This window comes from Drosophila navojoa, chromosome X, assembly GCF_054131105.1.
Source record: "Drosophila navojoa isolate 15081-1374.11 chromosome X, UAZ_NAV_1.0, whole genome shotgun sequence".
Lineage (NCBI taxonomy): Eukaryota > Metazoa > Arthropoda > Insecta > Diptera > Drosophilidae > Drosophila > Drosophila navojoa.
In genome coordinates, this window is record NC_142895.1 from 12,966,992 (window position 1) to 12,991,963 (window position 24,972).

The following is a 24,972-nucleotide window of genomic DNA, read 5'->3' on the forward strand; positions in this document are numbered from 1 at the left end:
TGATATACATATGTACATACATATAGCTATAGATATACAGCATACATAATCAAATACATTTTTGTGCAGGGTATATGTTAGTCATACATTCTATCACACAGCATTCCTATTGGATTTTGTTTGTGTTGTTGTCGTTGTTGTTTTCTGCAGCGCAGGGTAAAACGCGCCAAGCACTCGGGCACAAAACGAAAGGAGAGCCGGCACGAGCGAGAGTGGGAGAGAGTTTCTCGAATGGAAATTCATAGACGGGAAAGTAAAGTGAGAGAGAGAGAGGCAGACGTAAAGAGAGAGCAACAGAGGAATAGACAGAGAGTGTGAGAGAAGCGTGCAATTGAGAGCGGCAGAGCACCGTTGTCTGCTTGCTGTTGCGTATCTGCCCGATACAAAGCAGAGCGACACGATGCGTCGCTGCCGCGGCCGCTGCTGCTGCTGCCGCTGCGAGGCAGCTAACTAACTGTAAGATCGGCGAGCGTATAGCGGGCTGCCGGCGCCTGTCGGACTTCTGAATCATTGTGCAATTTCTCGTCGCGTACACCGGACGTGCCACTGCCACAAGCAGCAGTAACTCTAGCAGCAAACGTCGCGCCCTCGCGAGACGTTTAACAATTTTTTGTTGTTGTTCAATTTTTGAATACACGCGCGCGACTCGGGAGTGTGTGTATGTGTGTTTGTGTGTGTGCGTGTCCGTACGTGCATGTGTGAGTATCTGCTCCACATTTTCATTTATTTTTCCTAAATATTTTTTTTTTGTTTTTTTCATTATTTCGAATGGTGCAATTTATAGTATTTTTTTGGGTTTCTTGATTATGCAGCACCAATCGAATACCAAACCAAAACAGCTCTCTATATATAGTTTATAAAAAGATATACTACATACATAGATAGAGTGAGTGAGTGAGACAGCAAGAGAGTGCGAAACAATGTATTTGCCAAGCGAAAGCCAAATCTAAAATCACATTCAATCTAGAAGCGAATCCTTTTTTTGTTGTGACTCTGTGACTTAACACTATGAAATTGTGGAAATCCAAGAAGCCCATCGGCGGCTGTGTGCCGGGCAAGTCGAGCGCTCTCAAGCAGGAGCAGGAGCTGTCCAGCAAACAACAGCTGCAGCTTCAGCAGCAGCAACAGGACTCCAATGCCATTGCGCTGGCGCCCATGTTATCCGGTAAGCTCCACATAACATAATACAAATGCACCACGATCTGCTATACATATATGTATGTATGTATATAGTTCGATCTGTTGGCCGTATTCAGTCTTCTGTCTTTCTGTCTTCCTCTTCTGTTTTATGTTTCATTTCGATTTCCCGTCGCTCAGGGTTATCGCATTTCCGCTCAAGGTGCCGCCTCCCAAAGTGGCCCTCGAGTGCTTCTAATAAGATTTCCACGTTTTTTCCCAATTTGTTGTTGTTTTTCGTTGTTTTGTTCTTGTGTAGTTTGAATTTCTCAAGCAGAACGCAGTGCAGCACGCATTTGTATCTGTATCTGTATCTGTATCTGTATTTGTATTTGTATCTGTATCTGTAAGATACAATTTTTTTTTTTTTGTACGCTGACGCTGGGCCGCTTGACGACTTGGCCGACGCTTTTCAGCAGCCAACATCTTTGACATTTTCAATTAAAAATAATTGCTCGCATTTCGTTTTCATTTCAAAAGCTAAATTTTCACTGCAATTTGTCAATTTCATCTACTGTGCATTGCACCAAGCGTACATGTGTGCGCGTGTGTGTGTGTGTGCGTGTGTGTGGGCATGGAAATGGAGTCTCATTGACCTGACCACAGATTCCTCCATTGAGCCATGGCAGCGGAGTAAAAGTTTCAGTTGCAATTAGAGCCAATAACAAGCCTAAGCGGGTCTCGCATCGCAATTTGACAGATGGCAAACCATTTGGTAGCTCTGAGCGTGGAAAGTGCACAAAATGGTTGGCTAGGTGAAGCAAATGGAATTGTTAATATGTTAACGCCATGTTAAGTTTGCGATCGGGCCTAGCTTTCTTATATAGCATTAATAGAGTAGCTTATGAATTGTCAATTCATATTTAGACAACTATGAAGTTAAGTTTAACTGTTAATTAACATATTTATATGTATATTATGTTGATCTGCTTCTCACTGTCAGCTAACATTAAAAGATACTTTTCATTAAGTATTCTATGTAAAGAAGCTCATAAAGTATCTAACGGACTGTCATTTAAGATACTTCTGTTAATATACTGTAGCTTATTTTGGAATCTTATCAATGTTCAAGCTATAGGGCTAGTAAGTCAAGCTAAGCTGAGATAGATTCCCATTCAAGTCTTACCTTATATGCAGTCTGAGTTGATCATTAGGTTATAGATTATGCGCGATTCACAGTTGAAATTTTGACTTAACAGCGCATACTTGCGATTAACATGAAATGATACTGTTAATAAGATACTTAGGTAGCATCATAAAGTATCTACTGTTGAGATACCAAGATACTCGTATGTAGATACTGTATCTTAAAGTCTTCAATTCGTACCTAAAATTAAATAATGTACAGCTGCAGTTGGCTAACAGATGCGACCCATATTATATAAATCCATAAAAGCGCAGCCTCGCTTTGCGCTCTGTGCAACTGTAGAACAGACGCACGATTCACGCCACACGAGTCACGACTCACGAGTCAGCTGCTGGTGTCGCCGTTGCAAAGATTGAGCTGGAAGAGTTATGGCACATATCGTTTAACCCGGCGACCGGGCTGCTCAGCTTTAGCCGAACTCTGTTAATGAATGAAAACGAGATGCGCAGCACCAGTCGCTCGCATCGGTATCTGTATCTGTAGCCGTAATTGTGTATCTTTGTATCTTTGTATCTGCATGTGGACATTAACGCATGCAGCATAGCGGGCAGCCAGCGCCAAGAAGCTGCTGCATGTCGTGGGGCGAGTGTGTGTGTGTGTGTGTGCGTGTGTGTGTGTAAGCTTAAATTGCATTTGATGAATTTATGGCATGGCAAGCGTAATTAAGCATTTAATTAAATATTTTGTGATGCGGCGCATTGTTGGCCACGCCATTCGCTTCCATACAATTTGCTAGCCTAATCTGCTAGAGCGGAATGCCACACAGATTGTTGTTGGCATGCCGGCGTGTGTGTGTGCGTGTGTGTGTGGCTCACCCAGCTCCTCGCTCTTAGATTAAACTGCGTGCAATAGCTAAAGATACAAATTGAGTTGCAGCTCGTCGATACAGATAGATAGATACATTCGTAACACCCCCGCCCGAAAATTGTCGCACTGCTAAGCAGGGCCAAGGGGCGGCCCCTCAGCATGGATGGCTGGCCAGATGTCACTTGTTTACACAGCAGCAACAGCAACAACAGCAACAACAACAACAACAACAACAACAACAACAGTTTACTCAACACTCGACTGTGTGTAAACAAGGCCTGAGAAAATGTAAAGGTGCACAATGTCAATGCACCAAATGTTAGCTCAAATCAGCTGCCTCTGCCCCTGCCCCCATGTCGCTGTCCCTACGACTGCCCCATTACCGCTGCCCTCCCGCCCGCTCAATCTCACAAAAACTAACCCTTAGCCTATTTCATATACAATTTTTATAGCTCACATTAAGCACTCATCAAAGTAGCTCGGAAATACTCAATGCTCGCTATCAAATCGAACATTTTTGTAGTGCCACATAAAAAAAAGTGACATGGATCGAATGCTACATCTACATGGAGAACATGTTCAAGATTTTTCGTCAGTTGAACAACAGATGAACCGAAATGAATAGAAATATTCTTCAAATATTTGACAATAAGGTTGCTCAACTTAATGGAATAATTCAATGTTAATGCACTGTTAATGTTAAAGCTTAAACCTTAAACAGTGATCAAATATCTGAACAGTACTGCTCTAGAGGCTTGCATAATTAGCTCGGTGACTGTTGATAAAAAACACTTCACATCTTCCCTTAATGAATATTTAGATTGAGAAACTCCAGCACTTGACATTTGACTGTTAATAAAATTATTCCACTTACTCAAATTTCACAGTTGCCGCACTCCAAAATTTCCATTCATGAAATTGTTGGCTGAGAATCCTTAACATGTGACACTAACTGGCAATGTAAAGGCGCTGTTAACTCAGTGACTGTTACAAAAAGCTGTCACACTTACCTTTCTTCAATATTTGACGTCTGCGTTCACTGTTAACTTCAACATTTGACATTAGCCCACTATGTTAAGGCGCTGTTAACTTCCAGTTCTTTGGATTTGATTTGTTAGCCGCACAGATGAATTAATCAGTTTTAATAGATGCTTTTCGGATGTGCTTATTCTATTTCCGACTGCGGCCCACTCGAATAACTGGAAAAACACAATCGGGCGAACGTGTCCAACAGCCACTAAAAAGACGTCCAGAAAATTATGGAATTCGTTGTCGCCCGATAAAATTAGAACATCAAATTCGATGCGTTCGACAGTTGGGAGTTATAAAATTCGTGTCGCTGCTGCAGATACATTTGCATCTGTTGTATCGGCTCTTAACGAGTTGCATGATTAATTCCATAGGTCTACGTGAAATGGGAGAATGTTAAAATGTGAAATGGGAAATGCCAAACGAAATCATGTTCGCAATGCGAATGGGAGGGAAAGAAAAACCAACCCGGACACAGATCATAATTAATAGAGAAATTAGTTTTATGATCAATAAATTGAGTTGAACAAATTTACAACAGATTTCCCAGATATATAGATAGATATAAAGATATGCATACGTATATTTATATATATATATATATATATATATATATATGGTATTTACATTTATTTATAGCACTTATTGGTGGCACATTTGCCATGGCTGGGAATTACTTCCTGCTCGTCGAATCCATCAACAGGTCATTTAAATTGTTTGCGACACTTTATGGCTGATGGGTTTATGTCGACTCTGGGCTGGAGCTGGAGCTGGAGCTGGTAGCGCTGTTGGCCGGGAGGGTTGCTCTCCATGCAGAGTCATTGCAGTTGGCGTTGCAATAAAAATCTCTCTCATCTCCTGCTGCTTGGGGTTTATGAGTTTAGCTCTAGGGACTTTCATAATGCTCGCCAAGTACTTGCTCTCTCTTTCTCTCTCGTTCTCACTCCGCAACTGCATGGAGGGTTAGTTGCCGGATTTGGGGCTGGCTGGCGTTCTGGCGGGGGCACAGACAAGATGACGCGTCGCTGGCAAATGGATAAACATTAAAATTTGTTTTTCCCTTTTCGACAGAGACATGTGAAAAATTGCTGAAATGCCACGATTTCAGGCAATCGAACATTTTCTAGTATTTGCCTCTCTCTCTCTCTCTCTCTCTCTGTGTGTGTGCGTTTAATGTTTGTTTTTTTCGCCAAGCATAAACAAAAGCGAAGAGCTGCTGTGGCCATAAGTGCGGTAAGAGCCACAAAAGTTGCCTCAATACACAATTTGACGCAATTGAAACGAAATGAGCACAGGCCGAGTGCGAGGCGAAGCGGGGCGGGGCGGGGCAGGGCAAATCCCTATGGCAATTGCAGCATTTGCTTTTTCTTGTTTATGCAACACACAGAGACACGGACGGAGAGACAGCTGACAGTTCCGAAGGGTGATGCGTTTACGTTTGGTGGCAAATCCTTTCGGGTGTTGCTCTCATTAAGCTGCCACACACCAAACGGAAGCAACAATGGGCGACAACTGCAACAACAGCAACAACAGCAACAACAATAATAACATAAACAACAACAGCTGTGAAAGTAGAAATGTTGCAGCCAACAGCTAGCAAAGCTGCGGCAAATGGCATTGACTGTCATGCGCACAGTGGAGCTAAATGAACGAATTGCATGCAGAATAGAGAGGATCTTATACCTGAAGTTAGATATGTATAAATAATTATATATGTATTCATTAAGATATGGTTAATTTGAAGTGGATTAGTTCTCTTATGTTTGTCTTAATATTCGTTTAAAATATTTTATTTTTTATTTAAATATTGATATTATCAGTACATTTTTATTAATACAACTGCCACCTTTACTACCATTTTTACTACTACTTCTACTACTACTACTATTACTACTACTTCTACTACTACTACTATTACTACTACTTCTACTATTACTTCTACTACAACTACTATTACTACTATTACTACTACTTCTACTATTTATACTACTACTAATACTACTACTTCTACTACTACTACTATTACTACTACTTCTACTATTACTTCTACTACAACTACTATTACTACTATTACTACTACTTCTACTATTTATACTACTACTAATACTACTACTTCTACTACTACTACTATTACTACTACTTCTACTATTTCTACTACTACTAATACTACTACTTCTACTACTACTACTATTACTACTACTTTTACTATTACTTCTACTACAACTACTATTACTACTATTACTACTACTTCTACTATTTCTACTACTACTACTACTACTACTACCACTATTACTACTACTTCTACTATTACTATTACTACTACTATTACTATTACTACTACTTCTACTATTACTACTATTACTACTACTTCTACTATTACTACTACTATTACTACTACTTCTACTATTACTATTACTAATACTATTACTAATACTACTACTACTTTTACTACCATTACTACTACTACTGCTACTGCTTCTACTACTTTTACCACCATTACTACTACTACTACTACTACTACTATTACTACTGCCACCATTACTACTACTACTACTACTACTGCTACTACTAATTGCAACTGTTTTTCATATATCTTTCATATTTTTGCCATCTATGCCCATAGTACATACAAATATTGTTGCTATTGCTGCAACAGTTGCAACTGCTGTGGCAATTGTCAGACTTTTGTTTACATTTCTACGCGAAATTTGCAACAACGACGTCACTCAGCACCACGCACACACACACACGCACACACACACACGCACATATATTTATATATATAGAAAGTCTATGAAAATGTATTTCGAATTGAAAATACATAAATATTGGGGTAAATGTCTGCTGTACAGGGAACGCGCATTGTTGATAGCAGCTACTGCATACGCACTTCAAGCTCTTCTACACAAACACACACACACATACACAATGACACACACACACACACACACACAGAATAACAAGGGCTATGGACATTTAATGCATCGCCGTTTGGTCTTGGCAGGAAAAACTGTCACAATTTCAACTTGGCTAAAAATAGCAAGAAAAACAAAAACAAAAGCGAACAAATGAAAATAAAGTGAAATATGCTAAAAGCCAGACTAGCAAATACCCTAGATACAAGATTAACTGCGGAAAAGAGAGAAAAAGTAATGCATATCATGATATTTGAGCTAAATCTATAGCTATATTTGTGCTATATTATAGATATAAATGATAATAGATCCTTTCACTTTCCTCGTTTCCCTGTAGGGCAGAAAATATATAGATCTTTCGGTTGAGATTTTTACAGATTTGCATATGGTTCATATAATGCGATTGATCATCTATTTAGTAACCCTTTAATAGTTCTTTCGGCTTTTCTTTTCTAGTTTATTTCTTCCTTTATCCCAATTTCCTGCTCTCTTTGCATACAGGGTATTAATGTAAAGAAACAGCCAGCCAAATTATCATTAACAACTTGATCATCATCATCGGCAGCTACAGCTACTTCATCATCATCATCATCATCATCAGCACAGCACAGAAGGCACACGATTAATGTAATTTGTTGCTGTTGTTTTTGTTTTGCCTGTTGCAAGTTGTTGTTGTTGTTATTGTTGTTGTTGTTGTTGTTGTCGTCTACCGTTTGGATTAATTTGTAGAGTTTCGTGGCAGACGGCAGACGGCGACTGCTAGAATACGCGCAGAGACTCCAACTGCAGTCTCCCAGCTCTCAGCTCCCATCTCCCAGCTCCCAGCTCCCATCTCCCAGCTCCCATCCTCCATCTGTCGTCTCCCTAGTGTCGACTCCATCAGCCATTCCCCACACATTGAGCATAATTATTTGTCTGTTGCCGGGGCCATTGCAGTCGCAGCTGAATCTGCATCTGCATCTGCATCAGTATCTGTATCTGCATCTGTATTTGTATCTGTATCTAAGGCTGTATCTGTATCTGTATCTGCATCTGGCTGCGGCTTCCATAACTTGAATGTCGTCAGTCCTTCGCGATTTTTGTCAACGCCCTCTGCACGTGTTAATTATGAATGCGGAGAATGCTCAGCGAGCTCTCAGCATCTCTTTAAGCGACAAATACTTGAAACCGAACAGCTGCCAGCTTACAGTTACTAGATATATCTGAATACCATACAGATGGAGATAGTAAGAGAGAGTAAAAGTGTATTCTCTTCTGTTCTCTTATTCTCATACTATCTTATACTCCTTTAAATTCTCCTATACCTTCTTATGTTCTCTTATAATCCCTTTAAATCTTTTATATTCTGATACACCCTTTTATAGCACTCTCACTCTAATTCTCACTTTCATTCTCACACACTCTCGCTTTCACTCTTATTCCCATTCTCACTCTCACTCACACACTTTCATTCCCATTCTCTTACTCGCACTCTCACATCTTCTTCCTAGTTTCGCATTCTTAAACGTTTTACTGGCAACGTTTGAAAGAGATTGATTGTTAATTAGTTTCCTATGGAGTTCATCCACTAATTTGGTCAAAATAGAACGCCCTTAGCAAATAGAACTATCTATCTATATAGTTTAGATAGCTGGGGTGATCTATTACCCATTGATGGCTTCGTGTACTGCTTTCTCGGCTCGCACAGCGCCTAGATGTGGGGCACACGCAAGTCGCTGTGATAAGCCGTTGTGCGATGTACAGAGAACGCCTTTCATTATGTCAATAGGAAAATTGAATATCCATTCGAATGGTAATTGCACTGGACTGGAAAAACCTTATCACGTGCAACGAACAACGAGAAACGAGAAATGAAAAACCCGAAACCAAAACACAATATTGGTTCAGTACGTGCGCTGGCTATGTGACCGGGGATTGGTTATGGGCTATTAACATTTTGGGGCATAAATCTGTGCCCCTAACTGTTGCAAGTACATTGCGGCGCGATAAGAGCAACTAGACTGGGTATACCTAAAGCGCGATAGAGAGGGAGAGAGAGAGAGAAAGAGAGAGCGCGACAGTGGGGGAGGAAACGTTTGCAAATGAAAATGTTTTGCTGCTTGGGCTCTTCATTAGGAGCTGCCCCTTCGGCTTGGGCATATGAAAGAGTTGACGCCGCGGCGACAACAACTCTTATGGGCATAAATCAATTCTCCTGCCCGCCTGCCCTCCTGCGCGCCTTGCAAATTTATTCTGTTCAGCAAAACGGCGTCATAATGAGCGCATATCATACCATATGCACACACATACATACATGCATGCATATATGTATGTATGTGTGTTTAAATACATGCATGCATGCATGCATGCATATGTATTGCATGCCTTTGTCTACTGCCACGCAGTCCATTCACAATTAAAACAGGGACAGAGAATCTTCTGTGCTGGAGTCGGAACCAATGAGTTAACAGCAGCTTAACATAGCTTAAAGTGGATTCAACAGTCAAAAGCTATAACATGACAAACGTAACAAGCCTTAGGCATGCCCAACAGCTGTTAAATATTGGCTTAACAGAATTTTTAGCATGTCTCTAACACTAACAGCTGCTTAACATACTATGTCCCATGTTATCAAACAGATTTGACTATACTTACATCATCAGTTAACAGCAGCTTAACATTTCGCAATTGCTGTTCCCTTGAACTAGTTCAGGCACTTTGCACACGGCATTCGCGCTCGCATTCAGCCCTGCATATTGTGTTTTTTATGGGGCTCTACGCATAAATGTCAACGTCTCGCTAAATACTTGAGGATCTGAATGCAGTAGCCCCAACTGCAACTGCAACTGCAACTGCTGCATGCCGCATTCATTGCAGCACTCCCTTCGCAGCTGAGTTGAGGTTGTGAGTTCTGAGTTTTGCTTAGTTCAGCCCATTGCAGTTCAGTTCAGTTCAGTTCAGTTCAACGGCTGTTGCACTTTGGCTGCATCCGCTGCCCTTGCCACACAGTGCTCCACCCCCGTCCCCCTGGCTGCCTCCACTGCGACTCTTTGCGGCTTTATCAGATGTTGACATTTTTTTTTTTTTTTTTGCGGAACCACACTCGAGTTCATTTGCAATAATTGGTTTTTCTTGTTGTTGTCTTCGCCTTTCCCTTTGGGTGCCACACCGACGAGGCTCTGCCCTCGCCTCTCCTCGTCTCGACTCTTTCGACATTTTTGACATACATATTTCTCGGCTCTGTAACTGTCGTCCATTATGAAGTGCCCCGGTTAATGGACACACAAATATTCTGGATCGAGGCGCGGCCACTTACTATTAGGCCCGCTTGCCCAGTACACTCGGAGTACTTTAGGTTCTGCGTCGTCTTCGACTCTGCACACTTCTTCAGCATGTTTATTGCGCCAGTGCAGGGAATAACAAACAGTGGGAGCTGTCAATGCAGCCCCATCAACTCGAGCGTCAATCAATCGCCACGAATTTCGTTGGCCCACATTGCAGTTAAGCGGAGCACCTGTCAAATGGAAAGGGGAGAGAATGCAGAGGTTCATTGAGGCTGGGTGGGAGTACCTATTCAAGTGAAAATCTATCTTTGTTTCAAAGGGTCGGAGCTAAAAATGTGCTTAACATACATTAGCCAAGCCAAAATATTGATCTTGTATGAGAGACAGATAGAGCTAGAGAAAGAGAGAGAGAGAGAGAGAGAGAGAGAGAGAGAGAGAGAGAGAGAGAGAGAGAGAGAGAGAGAACAAGCCTGAAGTAGAAAATGAGAGAAAGAATGACACAGAGAAGAGGAGGGAGAGGTAGATCAAGAAATGTAAGAAGATAGAGAGATACACATATCAAGAAAGAGATAGATTGATAAAGAGGTGTCAAGAGAGAGGTGGAGATATGACAGAGACAGGGAGAGAGAGAGAGAGAGATCAAAGCGAAGCTAGTTAGGGAGAGAAAAGGCATATATATAGAGAAAAATAGTGAGAGAGAAAGGAATAGATACATAGAGAGACTAAAATAAGGGATAGCAAGAGTGTGTGTGAGAGAGAGAGAGAGCGATAGGGAGAGAGAGAATACCTCTCGTCAAATGAGAGAATGTCCAATTTTCAGATGAAGTCAGTTGGGAATGCCCCTAATGAACTCATTTAGTCAAAAGATGCTTGCAACATATTGAAGATTATTAACAGATGTATGCAGACATATTTTAAAGGGTGAGTCAAACGAGCACGATAAAGTCTTCTTCGGAAGACAGAGAGAGAGAGAGAGAGAGAGAGAGAGAGAGAGCGAGAGGATAGGGGAAGTTGCAGTGCTCTTTGAGATTTTGAATGATGTCTATTTTCAAAGTAAATGTGGCAAAGCGTCCGCTGGAATGTCTTGTTGCAAATGTGCCGCAAATGCAAACAGAAGCGACCCCCAGCGCAGCCGTCAGTCTGGCAGTCAGTCAGTCAAGCCGTCCGTCAATATGTTAGCTAAAGTTGTTTGGCTTGGCGCTTGGGCGGCCTTCAAGTGCTGCCATTCAATTGTCCAAATGTTTTGTCTATTTCAAGTGATTCGCGATCTGTGATGTGTGATCTGTGATCTGTGATCTGTTTAATTGCCAGGATTAGGCATATAGCCAGGAAGTTGGCATTGCCAGGCAGCTCCCATGCAACGTTGCGGCTGAGCGCAATTTCCGCCTTGCAACATGCTGCGCCCAACTGTCGCCGATAAATTTAACTGCAACTGCGACTGCAACAGCGGCTGGCGAGTGCCAAAAAGCGTTTGCATGAGCTGCGCGCTGCGAGCTGCGAGCTGCGAGTTGGCCATAAAATCAAGCGGACAGCCATAACCAGAGGAAAACACCAAAATAGTTTTTAATGATTGCCAACACCCACTCCCCTGCACTACAGTCAGCCAGCCTGCCATAGGCAAATGTCTTCTGAACGGAACTGCAAATGGCAATGCGAATTTGCCTGTCAATTTGCAAATTTCCTAATGAAGAACTCACCCAAAAAGTTTGTCACCCGCAACAAATTGAAAACAACTGGCATGGAACGGAATGGAATGGAACAGAACTTTAGTGCTAAATATTAAATTAGTATTGTAGTGCCTTGAATAGGTGTAAAAGAGAACAAAATGGAATGCAACAGGATTAAAATGAAATAAAACTGAATGGAATGAAACGAAATAATTTTAAGATTTTACAAGTCAAGTCTAATGTAGTCTGAGTGCAAGTGAAGTGTTGCTTTTAGGTTCGACTATAAACCAAATGAAATAGAAAAGAAACGACTGGAATGGAACGTAATGGAATGGAACAGATTTTTGATGCTAAGTGTTAAATTTATATTATAGTGTCTGGGCTGTAGTTGAATTGTTGTACAACAAAACAAAATGGGATACAACAGGCTTAAAGTGAAATAAAACTGAATGGAATGAAACGGTTTCATTTTATTAGTTGAATGTAGTTTGAGTGCAAGTGAAGTGTGGCATTTAGGCTAGATTAGAAACGGAATGAAATGGAACAGAAACAACTGGCTTGGAACGGAATGGAATGGAACAGATTTTCACTGCTAAATGTTAAATTCAGCAGAACAAGATGGAATGCAGCAGGATTAGAATGAAAGAAAACTGAATGGAATGAAACGGTATGAGTTAATGATTTTCTTAGTTTAATGTAGTTTAAGCGCAGGTGAAGTTTTGATTGTAGGCTCGATTTGAAACAGAATGAAATGGAAATGAAACAACTGGCTTGAAATGTAATGGACTGGAATGGAAACAAGCCAATATTCAGACTACATTTGACTAGTAGTAGCTGGACAAGCTGATTGATGATGAAACTAAATGAAATGGAACAGCTTACATAACTCGAGTAAACTTAAGTTAAGTTGAATCGCGGCAATAAAAAATTCGATTTTCGACTCGTATTTGTCCGAAACTAATTCTGATACGTACAAGAAAATTAATGGGAAAGATGGAGAAGAGATTTTCACAAATTATTTATGCAAACTATTTAAATAGAATAGATTTTCGCTGTCATCTGGCGTTTATAATAAAATATATAACATCTTCGACTAGCCATCGATGAAAAGTCTGCGAAAGCGTCACAAAAAGTTTTTGAATGGCAAAAATCCGACTAGAACTACATAACTATTTATGTATATGTGTAGATCTTTTTATATATATGTATGTGTGTATAAACATATATATATATATATATATATATATATATATATATCTGTAGTATAATTGAAACTAAGCGTAGACATGATTTCCGCTCGGCGTATCCAATGAATTATGTCAAAAGAGCCAAATAAAAGAAAATCAAGAGGAAAGCGTGCAGCAGCTCGTGGAAAATCAAAATGAAAAGCCGCACAAAAATAGCAAAAACAAAAAACAAAAAGCGACAAAAAACAAATAGAAATGAATAGAAGAATTGTAAATATAGAAATGTAAAACTGTAAAATGACTTCAAAGCGAATGGGCCCAAAAGGAAGCAAACAAAATGTCAGAAAGTGCAAAAAGCAAAAGAAGCGCTAAAAAATGGCAACAAAAAATGGATAAAAGAACCAATACTGTCTCGAAATCGGCACATGAAAACCAGTGCTCGACTAGCAGATACCCTGTAGTAACAGTTGATATGGCAAGCAGACTCTTCGGCTGTGAATACTTTGGTAGAGCTCTACAGCAATGATATTCTGATAGATACCTTGGAAAATTTATCGATAATATCAAACACATTCATCGACAATTTGAAGCAATTTTATCAACAAATCGCTTGATAATTTAAATAAATTGATCAATAGCGACAATTAAATTTATCGATAGTTGTACTGATTGTATTGATTGATCATTTATAACAAATTGATCGATAGCTATATACGAATTTATCGATTAATGTATGTGTGTACAATGTATGGTATATTTATGTATTCTCCTTCTATGTTATATGAACCTTTCTTAAATCGAAAGGACGCAACCTCTGACACATACATACATATATGTATGTATTGACATATTGATTATATTCACATTTGTTCATACATCCTTACCATATACCTATGACAATACACCCCATTTGACGCTGTTAGTAAGCCAAATAAAAAAGCAGCAAAAAGTTATGTACATGCACTACGTATATACATATATATACGGATATGGATATATGTATGTAGTGTATACATGTGCTAATACATATATTAACTATCTGTGCCATATCTGTATCGCTACGCAAATGTATCTTGCAGATACATTTTGTTGTTGTGCCTGGCAAATGAAGCGAAACGCACAAAATTTCAACGTTACGTTTTTTAGCTTCTCCGCCCTTGTCTTTAGCTTATGCTGTTTTTTTTTTTTTTTTTTTTGGTTTTTCTTTTTTATTTATTGTTGTTATTTTGGGTTTTTTTTTTTATTTTGCCTAATTATTGTTTTTGTTTTTCATACTCGGGCGGGCATTAAGAAAAACTTTATGCGCCATTGAAGCGTTCGAAAATAAAAGTCGCGTCCACAGCGACCGCCGTTTACGTCAAAGTTGTTTTGTCTGTGTGTGTGTGCGTGTGTGTGCTGGGGCTGAGGTGCGCGTCTGTTGTTGCTCGGCTGTGGCCCCACATGGAGCGCAACGCCGCAATTGTTGCAGATCGCGCATACGCCGTGTGTCACGAGAACAACATTGCCACATAGCCAAAGAAAAGGTTGCCAGACAGCAACAGACCTAAACAAATGAGAGAGGGAGAGAGAGAGAGGGAGAGAGAGAGCGAAACAAAAAGAGCGAGACTTCAGTTGAAGTTGACTTTGTGTTTACTTAAAAAATAAATAATGGAAAAAATAATAATTTCAAATTAAGAAGATTTATGTTCTAGTTTCTGTAGATTTATTTGGATAATAGCAAAGTAGAACAGATAGAGAACGATCTAATGGAAATCCAATAATATAATTAATATAAATATTGAAATTGCTTTGGGTAAATGTTTATACTATTGAGCATATGCATATTGAAATAAACTCTACGTTCTATGCTTTGATCTACATGGGAATACTCTTCTGAGTATCTTGATATCTAGGGCAATCTCATGATATATGGTCTTTTACAACACTGACTCAATGAATCTATCTGCAAATAGGTGAATTCCCTTATAGCTCTACTTACTTTACGCGCCAATTGCTTGACTTTGGGTACGGTCTCGGTAGCTGTGTTTCTACATTCAAATGGAGCTTCAAGAGCTCAGCCTGCTACATAATATATACATGGGCTATACGTGGCCTATATACGGGGTACTTCACACAAACGCAGCGCCGCACCATCTGGAGAGGCGTGCAAAAACAAGAAAAGACATGAAAAATTCATAAAGATTAATTAGTTTTGTTTTTCTTCGAATTTCCGTTGTATTTTTGTATTTTTTTATGTTTTTATGTTCATTTGTTTTTGGTTTTGTTCGATGGCATTTTAATTGAAACACTGAAGGTCGTTGGCTTTGTACGAAATGTTTTGGTGTGACTCAGGCGATGGCGATTATTGGCCAGGTGGGCGTGGCGCGGCGCGGCCCATAAGGGCAGGCCGTACTACGTCAGCCGGAAAGGCGAAAATTCCATGGCGAAACGACTGCAGCTCGCTTTGATCTGCTTTTGGTTAGTTTTCTCTGCTCTCCCATATAGTATATATATAAATTTGTTTTTTTATTTTATTTTATTTTTTTGGGGTTTTTATTTTCGGTTGATGAATAAATTAAGAAATGCATGGAGCCCCCCCCCCCCCGCTCCCCGCACATTTAGTTCCCTTTGAGTGCAGGCCTTTGATAGCCGTTGGCAAAATTATGAGCAGAGCAAAGGCAGTGCATGTGTGTGTGTGTGTGTGTGTGTGTGTGTGGGTGGGTTGGGTTGGGTGCTGCTGCGGTCAATGAACGTCTTTGTCTGGCGAACACCTTTGATGTTGATCTGCTGCCATATGCTGATATATACGTTTGCCCGCTCTTCATTTTCATTTCATTCGCAGTTGACCGGGCGATGAGCCCCGCGCAATCCGAGGACTCCGGACTGGCACCGGAACGCGGCACAACCTATGCAACGATCACGCTGCCACGCAACGCTCTCCATTTGGCAATCAGTTTTGCAGGTAAGTGGAAAATGGAAATGAGCAAGGGCAAGGGGAAAGGGGAAAAGGGAAAGGGAACATTTAGCTTGTTAGCAATTCTTACAGCTGCAATAATTGTGAGGGTCTCTCGGATGGAAAGCAGAAGCCCGCATTAACAAAATATTTGATTGCTCAATTAGAAAATCCTATTTCTGACAGCTGTCAGTTGAAGTTCAAATTGATTGAAAGATTTTTCAATTATTTCATAATTATGTATGTTAGATCTAATTGAGAAGTTCGAGCCAAGGGTTGCGATTGACTGAATAAATAATAAACAGTCATGGCAGATTCAAAATCATTTTCAAAGGCTTAGTTAGGCATGTGATATGTGGGCTATGATTAATGGTCCGGGCATGTTTCATTTGGTTTATCTAGGAACAAGTAAATGCTAGATCTGTTGATGGCTGAGTATAGAAACATATTCAATTAGGTTTACAGCCTTCGATCTCGGCATATGCCAAACACACTCAACTTAAGCACTTTTCGCTTGAACGCACTTGTAAACATTGACTTAACATTGGCATTAACATTAACAGAGGCGCTGTAACATGGAATGGCTAGCTAGCTGTCAAATATGAGTGAACGCTGTTTTCTGTTTGCTTGTTTTAGTCTCATATTTGAGTTTACTATGATGTAACTTGTAGATACTGCAAAAGTATCTGGAAGATACAAAGCAAAGTGTTGCTTACAGATACACAGCGAACGTCTAGAAGATGCAGCATTGTAAATACAAGACAAATGTATTTAGCGATACCTATAATTGACTCAGAAGATAGATGATTAAGTATCTCATAGATACATTCATGTATCTTAGAGATACACATCATAATTATGTATATAATTTCTTTTTCTTTTACAATATACAATATAAATCTCCATTCAGCTAGCCCAACTACCCCGACTATCACAACTGTCCGCTCCTTTTTTCTCAGCCTTTCATTAAAGATACTTTTCGAAGTTCCTTCGACTCTTGATGAACTATTGAGTCAGGGCAGCAATTTTTTTGGCTTGCCTCAGAAACGCGCTGGGCCTGCTTCAATCTGCGGTTCTAGTTTAATTTCTATATATATTTGCTTTTGGTTTTTTCTCATTTCATTTTCATTTTTTGGGTCGGTCTTGAACTCCAGCCAAAAAGTGGGCCGATGCGATTTGAATGCGGAACGCGTTTGCGTCGATAGCGCGACGCAGCCGTCGTCGTCGTCGTCGTCGTCGTCGTCGTCGTCGTCGCCGCTGCCAAAATAAATCATCATTTCAATCTGCCGTCGACTACGCCCCCGCCCCTTCTCAGCGGGCGTGGCGAGTCTGTCGACTGCCAGACATTATAATACATATTTCGCTGGCGGACGTAGATGTTGTCTGTAGTCTAGAAATTTTATATCATTTGCCCTGACTAATCTCATCACAGCGCCAAGGCGGGCGGCTAGAAAGAGAGAGGGAGAGAGACGTGTAGAGAGAGAGTGAGAGTGAATGAGAGAGAGTCAGTTAGAGCTTAACCCTAGCATAGCTCAGCTGTGAGAGCCAGAGTCTGGACGTCTGACGTAAGCTTCTGGTCGATGACGTCTTGTCCTCGCCTTCGATTATGTTAGCCGTAATGCAAAGTGTGGGTGGGGCACTAGCAGGGTGCCCGGCTACCCCCGCCGCTCCCACACTCCGCCTCTAGTGGCTTTGTCGGCCTGGCAGCTTGCCAGCGACCGCACATGCACCTCGCCGCCATGGCTGCCCTCTGGCGCGTTGTTTGTCATAACAACAAGTCGGCCAGTCGCTTTTTAAGCATACATTTATTTACGAGTAGTTTTTCTATTTGTTTTTGGTTTTTTCTGTTTTTTTTTTTTTTTTTTTTGCTGTAGTTCTTTTTTTTATGTAAAATTTGATTTGGTTAGAAGAGGCGACTGCGTGCGTCTGACGAGCCGTTGACAGAATTGGTAATGGAGACCAAGGCAGCAGGCAGCAGATAGGCAAACTAACAATCAACATGTCTGAAATCATGTGGCTGTATCATAAAATATATGCAGATTGACTAAAGTGAGATGAAGTCGTCAAAATATAGAACTCAGAAGCAAAACTCGAAGCTAAACTGTAAATGAAACTACTTAACATAGAGCAAGAATCCAAATGGAATCAGGTCTCAGGTAGCGCTAAAGTAAATCAAAACTTTTTAATTCCAATCAAAAGCTTATTTCATAGAGATTCCTGCCCACAATGTTTATAGAAGTCAGGTGGGCTAACCGCTATGATTACGCCAACTCAAGAAGGTCTAGCGATTAGATTAATGGGTTTTCCCTTCACTTACGCTTGGCATTGTGTTTATTTGAACAGTTGAATGGAACGGGATTAAGTGCTAAATTGATTTACCCACTCGATTTGTAATACCCACAGAACGCAATGATCTATCGTATCCACCTGTTATTGGCGCACTCAATCCAGTTGGTCATGCGGCCGATTTTCTGGCGCCGGGCGATCGTCTGCACCAGATCGATGGCATCTCAACAATCGGACTGAGCAATCAGAAGATCATGAATATGCTGTGCGCAACCGGAGCGGATACGGGGCCGGCCATTGTGGAGATTGAATACTCGTTGCCCGAATGCAGTAAGTGTGACTTCGTGATTCCTGCTCGCTGATTGATGATCACTGATTGATGATCATTTATCAGTGCTTTCCTTGATCACTGATCGTCGAACAGTGATTCCTGACTACAGATTGCTGATCGCTGATCCTAATTGATGATCACTGATTGATGATCACTGAGTTCTACTTGATCACTGATTGTCAAAGGGAGCTTTCTGCTAGTAGTTTGCTGATCAGTGATCACTAAACGATGATGCTTGATCTGTGATCGCTGACTGATGATTGTCGATTGATAATCATCGATTGTTGATCTCTGATTGCAGATCTACATATGATCGATTACTGCTCGATGATCAGGGATTTCGCTGAAAGGCAATACTTGATCACTGCTAGTTCAATGAGAGATTCCTAATTACTGATCTGATCGATGTTTCTCATGTTTTGCATTTGTTACAGCAGTTTCCCAAAACAGTTTATATGTCACCTCGAAGCTGGCACAGATCACCGTGGAGCGTGAGAGCGGCTGCCTGGGTCTAACGCTGCGAGGTGGTGCCGATTATCCGCTGATCGTCACACACGTCCGACTGCATGGCCCCGTCTATAAGACCGGCCGGATAAAGCCTGGCGATCGACTGCTGCGCGTCGATAATGTGAGTGTGACCAGTGATCCAAGTGTGATGGCAAACACCTGCTGACACGATTGCTGACAGATGCTTCCGTTCAGTCATTTCCGTAAACTCTCACACTCTACCACACTCTAACTCTCTCTCTCTCTCTCTCTCTCTCTCTCGCTCTTATTTAGATCTCGCTCATTGGAAAAACTTTGGCGGAGGCACAGCAGATCATTAAATGCGGTCACGTTTCCGGCTATACGAATCTAACCATTGAATACGACGTCTCTGTCGTGCAGAGCGTCGAGTTCTCGATGGGCCCGCTGCTCATTGAGATCGAGCGACCCCTCAACGACAAATTGGGCCTGGTGCTATGCAACTACACGAGCACGGCCAGCAGCTCCGCGGGCACAGCCAGCAGCAGCACTGACAAAATCGACGAGCTTGCCCAATCGGGCATCTATATAGCTAGCATACTACCCGCCAGTATTGCCGATCGGTGAGTCTGAAAACAATCTAATTTCTAATTAAGCCATGTATCAAATATATTCTAAGAGAGTCTCTTCCAATTGAAACCCAATTTATTTGAATTGAAGAATTTCTAAGGTAAAGAAACATTTTTAAGAAATTATAAGCAAAAGTCCCTTAGACTATGACGCAAACTTCCATTTGCCTTGCCATTTTATGATTTTGTGCCTATCTGGCAACGTTGAAAGCAGTTTTGCGTCTTATAAGAACATTTGAAAGCAGTACGTAGTTGATTTCAGGTAATACAAATCACAGATTAGGCAATTCAGAGTTGATAAACTCTGATTTTGAATTGGTCTGGCAACGCTTTCAACCAATTTGAGTTTTATATCAAATGCGGATTTAGCAAATATTCATAGCAAAGCTTTAACCATTCAGCGTTGCCACCTCGCTACATTTGCCTAGTCTGGCAACGCTTTCTAGCGATTTTAGCTTTATATCAGATGCAAATTTAACAAATATTCAATTGTAGGCGTTGCCACGTCGTTATACATGCCTAGTCTGGCAACGCTTTCAACCGATTTGAGTTCTATATCAAATGCAAATTCAGCATATTTTCAATTGTAGTCCATAGCATAGCTTTAACAATTCAGCGTTGCCACCACGCTACATTTTCCCAGTCTGGCAACGCTTTCAACCGATTTGAGGCGCATATGAAATGCAAATTCAACAAATATTCAATTGCAATCAATCGAGTGCATAGCTTTAGCAATTCAGCGTTGCCATGTCGGTACATTTGCCTAGTCTGGCAACGCTTTCAACAGATTCGAGTCGCATATGAAGTGTGAATTTAGCAAATATTAAATTGCACACATACGAGTCATTGCTTTAGCGGTTCGGCGTTGCCATCTCGCTACATTTGGTTAGTCTGGCAACGCGCTTTCGACTCCAGCAATGCCTTGCCTTAGCCAGCGTGAGAAATCGTGTACTAAATTGCGGCGATCTCTGTGTATGTTGCAGCTGTGGCGCCTTATCTGTCGGCGATCAGGTGCTCTCCATTGATGACACCATGATCGAGCACACGGCCTACAGTCCCGACGAGGTGATGACCATATTGGACACCGGCACCGGCCGCGGCTACACACAAATGCAGATCATGCCGGCACATGCGCTGGCGCGTCGAGGTAAGTCCAACAGAGACCCAGACTAAAATCGAGACCAAAACCGAAACCGAAACCAGAGCCAAATCGATCCCAGCGCCAGCTCCCATCTGTCGTCTCCATTGGCATTTGGCTCGTCCGTTCGTCGTTCTCGTTTGCTTTTTGGCTATCTAAGTGCTCCAATCGTTGGCCGCTTGTGCAATGCCAAAAGCCACCAAACATGGTGCATTTGAAGGTCTCGTTGCGTGGGCGTTCGGCTAATGAACAGCAGAGGCCGCCAGCCACAGAGGCGAGGGCCGCTCGCACAGTTGTGTCCAATTAGTGCTATAGGCAAATAAATTCTGGGTGATGAATTTGCTACATACAGCTGATTAATATAGTTTCAAAATGTCTTGGAATAGCTCTTCTACTTCTTAGAGATCTTAAAGTTCTTAAAGATTATACATACATGCATCAAATATATTGATAGAGTGGAAATATACATTTTGATGAGGCCTTTCAGATCAGTTTTATGTATTGAGCACCTCCTTCATCCTTTATAAATGTCTTGAAACAGCTCTTCTACATCTTAGAGTTCTTAAAGTTCTTAAAGATTATACATACATGCATCAAATATATTGATAGAGTGGAAATATACATTTTGATGAGGCCTTTCAGATCAGTTTTATGTATTGAGCACCTCCTTCATCCTTTATAAATGTCTTGGAATAGCTCTTCTACTTCTTAGAGATCTTAAAGTTCTTAAAGATTATACATACATATATATAATATATTGATAGAGTGGAAATATACATTTTATTGAGGCCTTTTAGATCAGTTTTGTGTATTGAGCACCTCCATCATCCATTATAAATGTCTTGGAATAGCTCTTCTACTTCTTAGAGTTCTTAAAGTTCTTAAAGATTATACATACATACATATATATGGATAGAGTGGAAATATACATTTTGATGAGGCTTTTTAGATCAGTTTTATGTATTGAGCACCTTCTTCATCTTGTATGCGATAACTGCTTGAGCTACCCTCGCCTCGAGCACATTGAATGCCAATCAATTTGTATTTGAGGGCAAATGGGAACGACGAATAATTCGGGGGGCGACAATGGGCGACTACTTAGGGCCGTAAATTCTTAAGCAAGATCGACGGGGGCAAATAAACAGAGAGCAATACACACACACACACACACGCACACACACATGTAAGCTAAGCTGTGGATTAGCCGCAATGAACTATTTCTCACACATGGCCTCATCAGCTGAGGCCGAGCGCTAAAAGCTTTTTGGCCAAGTTCGGGCCGGCAGGATCGTATATAGTTTCAGCTGGGCGCAGCGGCGGTGGGCTCTGGGCGTCTGGTCGTCTATAAATACGGCGGAGCAGCGGCTGATGCGGATTCTTATGCTGTCACATCTCGTTTCTCTCGCACAGGTCACACGACGCTCGGCAGTCCCAAGTATAGCTTCAGCACGCTGGAGTCGCGCAAGTCGTCGGGCAGGCCGGGCCGGCAGCGCTTCGTGCGCAAGAGCTCGCTGCCGCTGGAGGCGGGCGGTGCTGGTGCTGGTGCTGGTGCTGGCGGTGGTGTAGCTGGTGGGGCGGGCACAGCTGTGTCCGCCGTCAGCAATGGGCATGGCAGCAGCCTCTCGGGCGGCCTGTGCCGCGCCGAAAGCTTCCCGGTGCTGCTCGACTGCAGCCAGGGCGCTGGCATTGTGCTCGGCGCAGCGAGCAGCTGCGGACGCGCCGTCAGCATCGACCAGATCCTGCCCGACTCGGTGGCCGACAGGAGCGGCTGCATCCAGCCGGGCGATCGCATCGTGGCCATCAATAAGATGTACAATCTGGACGCGGCGGCCATGCGGCAGCTGCTCGATGGCCGTGCCGGCGGCGGCGCCCATGCGGCCGCCCACTGGCTGGAGCTGGAGGTGGAGTTCGATATGCCGGACACGGTGGTGCCCTCCAGCGGTGTGTTCAACGTGAAGCTGCTGCGCGCGGGCAAATGCGGCCTGGGCCTCAGCGTGAGCGGCTCCAGTCACGGCGGCCTGGTCATCTCCGACGTCAAGATGGGCAGTCCGGCCCATCGCTGCGGCACCCTGCGACCGGGCGACATACTGCTGGCCGTGGATCAGCATCCGGTGCAGCACTTCAATGTCGATGCTCTGCTCAAGGAGTTGCCCACGGCAACAGCAACCGCAGCAGCAGCAGCAGCAGCAGCAGGAGCAGGAGCAGCAACCACAGCGGACTTCACCACGCTGACAATCAAGCGTGTGGTGCTGCCCGACTTTCTGCCCAACCCACCCATCTACAGCAACTGCACCACCGCTGTGGTGGCCGGCGGTGTTGGTGTTGGTGTTGCCGGCGACAATGAGCTGTATAGCAGCGCCTATGTGGCCTCCAAGTACGGCGAGGTCAAGTACAACGACTGCATCTCCCTCAAGTCGAGCACGCCGCAGCCGGACTACTTCCGGGCGAACTCGAGCCTCGACGAGACGGGCAGCCTGCAGTCGGTGCAGCTGCGGCATCCGCCCCCCAATGGCGCCTGGCCGGTGGGCAATGGTCGCGGCTTTGCCAATGGCACCGCCAACACACAGAGCCTGACCACCGAGCTGGCCGAGCAGGAGGAGGACGAGCAGGATGACGACAATGAGCAGGCGTCCCATTACGGCGGCTACGAGCTGAATCGTTATGCCAGGTGAGCGACGGATTACAGTTGAGTCTTGTGCAAATCTCACTAAACTCTCTCTCTCTCTCTCTCCCTCTCGCTCTCGCAGTGTGGACTGCACCGCTCTGCCGCCGCCCATGGAGAGCAAGGTGTACGGCTCGGCGGCCAGTTCCAGCAGCAAGAGCAGCGGCAGCAGCCTGCATCAGATCATCTTCACCGTACGGCTGGAGCCGAAGGGCGGCCTCCTGGGCATCACCTTGGCGGGCAGCGAGGACATCACCAAGCCGATCACCATTAGCGGCCTGGTCGAGGGTAAGTGCCGATCGACTGCCAGAAGCCTCGACTGATTCTCGCTTATCCAACTCCTCAGGCGGCATTGCGTTCAAGAACGGACAGATCCATGTGGGCGACCAGCTGCTGGCCATCGACGAGCACTCGGTGCAGGGCATGCCGCTGTCGCATGCCACCAGCCTGCTGCATCATCTGGGCGATGTTGTGGACCTCAAGATCTTGCGCAGCCACGACATCAACAGCAGCTCCAGCTGCAGCCTGCCGGCTGCGACGCAGGCCATCTATGCCAAGGTGCAGCGACGTCCGCGCAGTCCATCGACCAACACCGAGGCGAGCGGCAGCAACAAGGATCAGTCGCAGTCGCAGTCGCAGCAGCAGCAGCAGCAGCAGCAGCGCATCTTCCATGTCACACTGCACAAGGATAGAGTGTACGATGACTATGGCTTCTCCGTCTCGGATGGGCTCTACGAGCGGGGCGTCTTCATCAATCGCATACGCAGCGGCGGGCCGGCGGATATATGCGGCCAGCTGAAGCCCTTCGATCGCATCATGCAGGCAAGTGCAGCAGATCAAAGCAGATCATGAAGGCATATATGATATATCCATCTCTCTCTCTCTCTTACTCAGGTCAATGAGATTAAGACGCAAGACTTTGACTGCTGTCTCACCGTTCCGCTGATCGCTGCAGCCGGCGACAAGATCGAGATGATCATGCAACGCTCCGAGTGAGCAGCGATTCTTCTTATTTCTCTTCTATTCTTATTCTTATTATTATTATTATTATTTTATTTTTTTTGTAATCTTTAACTAGTTATATCTTAAGTCTTAGCGCTAAGTGCCAATCTTTTGTACCTAACTGATGTCCGAGCGCCCCTCCTCCCGCCCCTGCCCATCGCGATATGCCTTAACTAATTTTAACGACAATAAGTTATGCCAAGTGCCTGCAACGGTTTTTTTTTTTTTTGTTTTTGCTTATCTATATCGAGATATACCAACGATTGTCTACCATAACCAAAAATAAATGAGAGAAAGAGAGATCGAATTGCATCATCGGATGCAGATGGAAAATAA

At 43.0% G+C, this 24,972-nt stretch overlaps 1 protein-coding gene across 3 annotated transcripts; it reads left to right on the top strand.

Moving 5' to 3' along the window:
• Nucleotides 1-407: 407 nt before the first annotated feature.
• Nucleotides 408-24,972, top strand: Grip (Glutamate receptor interacting protein). Of its 3 annotated transcripts, XM_089263851.1 has the most exons (11): nt 408-686; nt 813-1,165; nt 16,013-16,132; nt 18,527-18,739; nt 19,175-19,368; nt 19,521-19,828; nt 20,818-20,981; nt 22,383-23,640; nt 23,720-23,922; nt 23,981-24,456; nt 24,529-24,972. In XM_089263851.1, the coding sequence occupies exons 2-11, from the start codon at nt 1,009-1,011 to the stop codon at nt 24,628-24,630; spliced, it is 3,195 nt and encodes a 1,064-aa protein (XP_089119977.1). In that variant the 5' UTR covers nt 408-686; nt 813-1,008; the 3' UTR covers nt 24,631-24,972. The 3 variants fall into 3 exon arrangements, with proteins under 3 accessions (XP_089119977.1, XP_089119978.1, XP_089119979.1); XM_089263852.1 differs by having other exon boundaries at nt 411-1,165; nt 19,178-19,368; XM_089263853.1 differs by lacking the exons at nt 408-686; nt 813-1,165; nt 16,013-16,132 and adding an exon at nt 17,992-18,290.